The 8,678-nt window shown below is 36.2% G+C and overlaps 1 protein-coding gene across 1 annotated transcript in view; it reads right to left on the bottom strand.

Moving 5' to 3' along the window:
- LOC108965765 overlaps positions 1–610 on the bottom strand; it is a 2,972-nt gene extending 2,362 nt beyond the window's left edge. The window contains exons 1-2 of the mRNA XM_018928366.1: positions 392–610; positions 45–320 (exon numbers count right to left, since the gene is read on the bottom strand). Coding sequence (XP_018783911.1) covers positions 45–320; positions 392–610 — 495 coding nt within the window. The remainder of the gene's footprint in view (positions 1–44; positions 321–391) is intronic.
- Positions 611–8,678: the final 8,068 nt, after the last annotated feature.

The raw sequence follows: 8,678 nt of genomic DNA, 5'->3' as shown, positions 1-8,678 counted from the left end.
GTTGTTCGAAAGCCGGATTTGATGGTTTTCGGCGTWAACATAACATCGAGGCACTGATCGACAAGGAGCAGCACATGATGCAGATCGAAAGTGACCCTAATGTTGGACTTTTTCCATGCATCATGCTTCACGGTCATYATGCCTTTAAATGGTGCAAATACYRCAACATCTAGCGGCTGCATTTTGTGCGTGCATTTCGGCGGAAAAGACAGCAACGTGATGCCATGATCCAACGCCAAATCTATYGCCTCGATCGATAAATGCGAACCGTGGTTGTCCAGTAGCAACATGGTTGGCGAATCGGCATTAGCACCGGTGTGCTTGATGAATGACGCATGAATTGAGGGAATACGTCAGAATTCATGTAACCAGAACCGTTCGCAACACCAACAGCGCCATGACTCGCATGAGTCATAAAAATCTCTTTCMTGTTGACTCGGGGAAAGAGGAAGAATGGCGGTATAGACTGGCCACTAGCGCTGACGGCCAAAGCCAAAGACACATTGGTGCCTTTTTTGGCAGATGTTGATGAGCCGACCTGCTTTTGTCCTTTGCGCGCGATGGTTTTGACAGGTCTGGTTGGCACGGTCGGGCACTCGGTTTCATCCATGTTCCATATTCGGTGACATTCAAGCGGCGTCTTACCGAGAACGGATGAAAGATTTGCAAAGAATGCATCGACATTCTCTTTGTTKAATCGCTTCGCACGGCTCTGGCTTACTTGCTCTGGTGTTCGCAGTGACAAATTTTTGTGGCGTTTCATGAACACCAACTACCAATCCTTACTCGCCTGTTGATTGTCGTTCCATGGATCCGGATACGACGCGCCAGCTTTCCGAGCGAATTCATACGCGAGCTTACGAAGCTCCATCAAACTAATTCCATAGTTGATGTCGCTGRCCTGGAGAATGTAGCTTATCAGCGCCTTCTCTTGTTCGATGTTGAAGATCTGAAATAAAAAAAAAAATTATTTATTATTCGATGACAGAAAAAGAAAGAAACCAGCAGAATTCACTGTTTTTGTGCCCATCGTCGTGCTTTCAGCCAGCAAATTCTTCATTACATCGGCATTGGCAGTAGTAACGTCGATGCTCGCACCATCAAATGCTGCAATATAACGCATCAGGTTGGTCCTCGGAATTTTGTGTGCCGTCGCAGATTGTCGAACGCTGTTGTGATGTATTTCCACCGACTTGATCGACTCCAAAATGTTGTCGAAATCAACAATTTTCTCTTGTTTGGGATAGTACCGCGGCATAATGACTAAAAAAAATTTTTCGGAGCACAAGACTATCAGCAAATGTTGAAAAACTATTGCGTTGGTGAAATTCTGCACGAAAAATCTCTTATACACGTCAAATATATGAAGTTAGCATGTCAAATGTAAAAAACTATGTGGCCCGACATTCCCCGTAATAAGTGCCCCGAGATTCCCAACCGCCCATATTTGCAAAATGGCGGTGGATAATGAACACAATGTAAATTCGTGCAAAATTTCTTTTGTGTGTCGAAGTCTAAAGGCTCATCTAATATTATAAACATATTTACCTGGATGAATTTATTGGAAAATGTGGAAAAAATCAACTGTACACAGAGTTGGAAAAAACTTTCGGAGTGTCGAATTTCTTTTTGTTGTCGCAGAGAGGTTATAACACGTGTTCACAGCTCGAGTGCTATATAGAAACTGAGCTTAGTGTGAGACGAGCCGATGACAGTTGGTTGCAGCTGTCAACCTATACTAGGGAAAAAAATATCGCGAGTGAGTTTGTCCCAGATTTGATAATACAGTAAACATTCTTAATCCTTAAATTTTGATAACTCTGATTCATTCAAAATGTCTATATGTTCTAGAAAAACATTTTTCTATGACGATAAAGAAAAGATACATCTCAAGTTTTATTACGTAAAATTTAAATTTAAATTTGTAAACTTTGTATCAACACTTGCATCAAATTAAACTATAATAACGATGATGATTCCAAATTTTCAGCAATAATTAATTATTATTATTTTCACAACCGTCATATGGTTTTATCAGCTCAAATGTAAATGTTGTAACAAGAATACTGGTGAAGAGAGCTAGGCTATTTTTAGAAATTTAAATATTCCTAATTTGTAAGAATCAATTCTTTGTGTTTGAAAGCGATCATTACTATTAAAAATATTACCACAATATAATTGTAAAAATCATTTTTAAAAGCTGATATTTTATATCAACAAAATAGTTATTTCAAAGCGAAAACTTATCAAAAAAGAAGTAAGACTTATTCATGTATTTAAAATAAACAATCAATAATTTACAATTCGGAATGGGAAGATATTGGAATATAAATATCTACTGCAAGGTCATATGCACTTCTACATATCCTTATATAGAAGGGAAAATACATTTGCCAGTAAATATAGTTTGACATTATTTCTTTTCTTGCAACAATTTAAAATTCCTTCTGTTCCCAGAGCATTTTTGTAATAACAATAGAAAAACAGAAGAAGCGTTAACTTCGGCTGCACCAAAGCTAATATACCCTTCACAAGAGCATTCCTTTGTGTCTAGTTTGTATGGAATATGTGCTATAGTTATCAGATCTGAACAATTTAGCGGAGATTATGGTATTACCTTAAGCAGTATTCCATGTCAAATTTCCTCAAGATACATTGTCGAATGTGAAAGTTTTCCATACAAGCCCTTGATTCCGATCGATATCGGCAGTTCTGAGAAATGAGAAGCTTCTTGAAGAGAAAATGACGTTTACAAAATTTCAAAATGATGCCTGAAAATACTTTGTATATATACAGACAGACAGACAGACAGACAGACCGACGGACATGGCTAAATCGACTCAGCTCAACATACTGATCATTTATATTTGACAAAATTAATATACCCTGTATTATTGCAATAAATAAATATACAGATATAGTATATAAATAACAATGAAATTGAATCATGAAAAAGCATAAATAACTAACAAATATGTGAATACACAACTTCTTTAGCAAATGGAAATGAAGTGAAAACAAATAAATTTTAAACTACACGCACAAACTATTAAAATGTCTGTTTTAAATAGTTTATTACAATATTTTGATAAGATGAAATCATATTCGCTATGGGCAATATGAAATCGTGCTCGCTACTGAGCAATTTAAAGATGCGCAGAACAACGTTGGCCCCCAAATTTAAGTTTTAAGTATCAATATGTTTTTGTTATCGGTGCGAAAATGAGCTTCGAACAAAAAACCAACATTAAATTTTGTTTTAAAATTGGTAAAGCTTTTACCGAAACCGAAACGTTTCAATTGATGAAACAAGTTTATGGTGATGATTGCCTATCCCGTAGCAGAGTGCACGAGTGATTTTCGTTATCAAAGTGATCATGAGTACATAAATGACGATCAACATGTGGGCCAATCAAAATCCGTGATCACCAAAAATGCCATCGAAACTGTGCATTAGTTCATCAAAAATCAGCCGAATTCATCAATGAAATTCATGAAAATGAAATTGAACATCTCCGAAACATCGATATATCGCATTTTGACCGAACATTACGAACGGTTGGTCCCGCACAAATTGTCTGAAAATCACATTTTAACCATTAACTGTGGCCGTATTTACCTGATATGGCACCCTGCGAATTACGCTTCTTTATCTTAATTAGTCATTAGTTATAAGTTTTCAGTTAATAGCGGTTTGTGGGCATGGCAGTGGTCCGATTACACTCATCTACAAACTCTTATATTATCTTTATTGTATCGATATTTGCAAAATAATGAATTTACTTAAAAGAAAAAAACTGTTAAATGCCAATTTAAATTGCTGTTAATTCCACACCACTTTTCTTGTTTGTTTGTTTGTCCATAAAGAGAAATGAAAGTTCAGAAATAAAACAGCAAAAATAATGAAATTGACAGGATAAAAGTTATTTTCATGAAAGCTTTAAATGGATAGCAAAGTGAAAAAAAAATTAGATTTAGCAAACCGATAATATGATTTTAAGTGGCTCCTTTATTTTCACGCTTTTGCTTTGCGCACTTGCTATTAATTCACCTGAATGATATTTGCTGTTGGCTCTCAATCGCATCGATTTACGTTTGGTGTGAAAATTGTTAAAGGAAGTTTTATTTCGCGCTAGTTTAGCTTTGAGCGTTTCTGGCACCTTTTTAATGGTTGGCTTTCTACTTTGTGATTTGATTTCGTATCGTAGTTGGTTGCTAACGGCTATTTTATTTCTCTGAGAGTGAGGACAAACCTAATAGGTACGAAATTCGTATTCAGAACTTTAATAATCAGGATCTATTTCTGGGATTATCTAATACAAGCACATCCTCTTATTCTTTGGATTTGGGCTTCAAATCTTTGGAGTAGCGAATCGAAGAAAATATAAAATGTTTTATTTAATCCATAATATATATTGCATAAAATCAAGTGTGGAGATTGTGATATATGTATAATGTACCTGATTCAGGGAAACGAATTACATTTTTGAGGAGTCTAATCCTACATTTTTGCTATTTTTTTAGCTGACTATTTTACAGTTAACGATTTAAATTTGGCACTATGTAACATGTTGTTGTATTTGAATTTCTGATTTGCATTTTGAGCAGTAATTTACGAAATATAAATATTTGATTGTTTCATTTATCAAGTTGTTTAAAAGACAGAATTGACTCAATTCTAAACTTAAGCTTTCTTTAGTGGACCTGACAATTATTGAATTGTAATATCGAAAAAATGTATTGAAAGCTTAAATGGTTTCATTTCGAAGGACTCAATTTATATCTTTAGATATAAAAAAAAGTCAGCTTCACATGTGGCGTTTTAGGAATTTATACTTTACGTTTGTTATGATAGTTTCAAGAAAGTTAATTTTTGTAAAGAACCTATGCATGTAGTTGGTCTTTTAAAACCTCCATAAACTCAGCGTATAGATAAATAGTTCTTAGAAGAGTAATAGTAATAATAACTTAGTTTCTATCCACAGATGTATATATATAGCATATTCGATATAGATTTAATCAAATCTCCGCAATACCGGCGAAGTCCGTCGCTCCTTTTTATTTCAAGTCCTCTCAAAGTCTTTGAACATTTGAACTGAAAATTCACGTAGTTAAATCACAATTACATCGATGGAAACATTCAAAAGACCTTAATTCGCATTACAGAACTGAATGTGCCAGCGGTAAAATAAAACTGAATTTTCAGCGATTTTGCTTTTATTTTATACTTAATAAAAGTTTTATTAAGTTTAACATAAATCTAAACTTTAATTCGGAAATAAAGAGCATTAAGAAACACTGCAGGACTGAAGCCTACAGCTAAAGCCTTCTTCAAATGTAAGAAGAACAATAACTAAGTAAAAGTCTAAGGATTGTATAGGAAGTGGGGCGTAGAAAAATATGTGGAGAATAATAAAAAACTCTCTACCCACATTAGAAAAGTTGCAGGTAGTGTGCGATCGTCTTCCTTTGGCTCTAGCATCAGCATGATGATACATACTTCTCTGGATTGATGTAGCAACAGTGATTGTGTGTCATCACATATTGCTAATGGACATGAGCAGATCGAGTGTTATGGCTGTGTCCAAAGTTGGCATAGAAGTTGAGAAGATATAACACAAAAACTAGATAAAATATAATAACAATAGCGCACGCTGTTGGTTATAAAAAGGAAGCGCCCTCAAAAGAGAATGAGGAGTATGAAGAAAGTCTGTTAAAAGGATATCATTACTAAAATATAGTTACGGCCAACGAAGCGTACATTCATGCAACTTTCAACTATTGGCTGTCTGCGATTTGAAATTGCACTTGATAGCAGTAGCTGTGATAGTGACACTTACACTAGTAAAAGAGTAATTGGTTTGTACTATTCAGCACTAGAATAATATCTTAAGGCGCACAAGGAGATTCAAGCAACGGAAGTTTTAGGTGAACTGAAATGCATTTGCTGCTGTGGACTCTAAACAATGAAGTAGCATCGCAGAACTCCTTTATGTTAAAAAGTTATCACTTTAAAATTGAGTGAATTATTCAAAGCTTCTTTGTGTAAAAGTACCCATACATATTCAGCTATTTATTATAACCTCTTGTATTCGATTCATTTGTTATTTATACACAAGCGTGCTTCTCAGAGCACTTTACTGCCGGCAAATTGAAATAGAGTTCTGTAAACATTTAACAACGTTGCATGCAAAAATTATGATATGCTGCAAGGCGGCTGTGCGTACCACCAAGTAAGCGCCGTGAATTGGGTTGGTTATTGCATGAATGCAATATATCCTCGAGCACTTCATACCCGCTCTCCGCCAGGTCATAAAAAAAATTCATCTGATCGATGAATCTACAATTTTTTTTATAAAATCGTGTTGTTTTTGCATTGCTATACTACTAACTTTATGGAAATATATACAACAACTAGGTACCAACAAATCCAAACGAAAAATGTAAATATACGGACGTCTGTCTGTCCGTCTGTCTGTCCGTCCGTTCGTCCGTGCAAGCTGTAACTTGAGTAAAAATTGAGGTATCATGATGAAACTTGGTACTCGTATTTCGTGGCTCCATAAAAAGATTAAGTTCGAAGATGGGCAAAATCAGCCCACTGCCACGCCCTCAAAATAGCGAAAACCAAAAACCTATAAAGCGTCATAACTAAGCCATAAATAAAGATATTAAAGTGAAATTTGGCACAAAGGATAGCATTAGGGAGGGGCATGTTTGGACGTAATTTCCTTGGAAAAGTGGGCGTGGCCCCGCCCCCAACTAAGTTGTTTGTATATATCTCGAAAACTGCTATAGCTATGCCAACCAAACTTCACAGAGTCGTTTCCTTCAGGCATTTCCATATACAGTTCAAAAATGGAAGAAATCGGATAATAACCACGCCCACCTCCCATACAAATGTTATGTTGAAAATCACTTAAAGTGTGTTAACCGACTAAAAAAAACGTCAGAAACACTAAATTTTACTTAAGAAATGGCAGAAGGAAGTTGCATCTAAGCTTTTTTTTAAAATTGAAAATGGGGGTGGCGTCGCCCACTTATGGACAAAAAACCATACCTCAGGAACTACTTGACCGATTTCAATGAAATTCGGTATCTAATATTTTCTTAAAACCCAGATGGCATGTACGTATGTACGCATGTAAATATGTGTGAAATCGGTTCACAACCACGCCTTCTTCCAATTTAACGCTAGTTTGAATTCCATCTGATGCCTTCTCCGTATAATATATACATTAGGAACCAATGATGATAACGGAATAAAACTTTACACAAATATGGCATTTGAGCTGAGGTATCCCTTCTGTAAAAATTGTCGTGATCGGACTATAACTTTCAAGGGCCCTGTTATCGAACACGAAGAACTCAGTGCCTAACCTAACCGAACCTAATTTTTCACCGATAATATCGGTAAATCAATAGAGGCAAAATAAATGAAAATACAACTCAATACTCAAAGTACACAAATTGATCTTCTTCTTCTTCTTGATTGGCGTAGTCACCGCTTACGCGATTATAGCCGAGTTAACAACAGCGCGCCAGTCGTTTCTTCTTTTCGCTACGTGGCGCCAATTAGATATTCCAAGTGAAGCCAGGTCCTTCTCCACTTGGTCCTTCCAACGGAGTGGAGGTCTTCCTCTTCCTCTGCTTCCCCCGGCGGGTACTGCGTCGAATACTTTCAGAGCTGGAGCGTTTTCCTCCATCCGGACAACATGACCTAGCCAGCGTAGCCGCTGTCTTTTAATCCGCTGAACTATGTCAATGTCGTCGTATATCTCGTACAGCTCATCGTTCCATCGAATGCGATATTCGCCGTGGCCAACGCGCAAAGGACCATAAATCTTTCGCAGAACTTTTCTCTCGAAAACTCGCAACGTCGACTCATCGACTCATCAGTTGTTGTCATCGTCCAAGCCAAGATAATTTCGTCTATCTTGGAACCAGCGTAAACACCACCAACAATGTCAGCCTAGAAATCCAACGCAGGATAACTCTTGCCAACAGGTGCTACTTCGGACTGAGTAGGCAATTGAGAAGCAAAGTCCTCTCTCGACAAACAAAAACCAAACTCTATAAGTCACTCACAAATTGATCTAATCTAATTAATTTTACAGCAAAATAAAAAAATATGTAAATGACAGATAATGAAATCTCGATTATCACTTTATCATGCGAGAGTATAAAATGTTCGGTGACACCCGAACTTAGCCCTTCCTTACTTGTTAGTTTACTTTTTAATATACATGCAGCGTTCCAAAGTAAATAGGACTTAAAAAAAATAAACAGAATGGTTTTTTCGGCAAAATCAATTTATTTTATTCAAAATAGTCTCTTTCTGTATCCATACAACTTTTTGCATGGTCTAAAAGCATGTCAAAACCCATATGTTGGTCGTCATTTATGTCCTCACGACCACTTTTAAAGCGTTCAAATCACTCGTGCACTCTACTACGAGATAGGTTATCACTACCATAAACTTGTTTCATCAATTGAAACGTTTCGGTAAAAGTTTTATCAATTTTAAAACAAAATTTAATGTTGGCTCTTTGTTCGAAGCTCATTTTGGACCGATAACAAAAACATACTTATATTTAAAACGTAATAACTTCACTCCCAATCAATGAAATGTCATGAAATTCTCACTGGACAATCGATAAAGATAGCAGATTCTAACG

This window comes from Bactrocera latifrons, unplaced genomic scaffold (assembly GCF_001853355.1).
Source record: "Bactrocera latifrons isolate USDA-ARS-PBARC rearing strain unplaced genomic scaffold, ASM185335v1 scaffold_148, whole genome shotgun sequence".
NCBI classification, from domain to species: Eukaryota; Metazoa; Arthropoda; class Insecta; order Diptera; family Tephritidae; genus Bactrocera; species Bactrocera latifrons.
The sequence above is the reverse complement of the archived record's forward strand: the minus strand, read 5'-3'. Positions and strand labels throughout refer to the sequence as shown.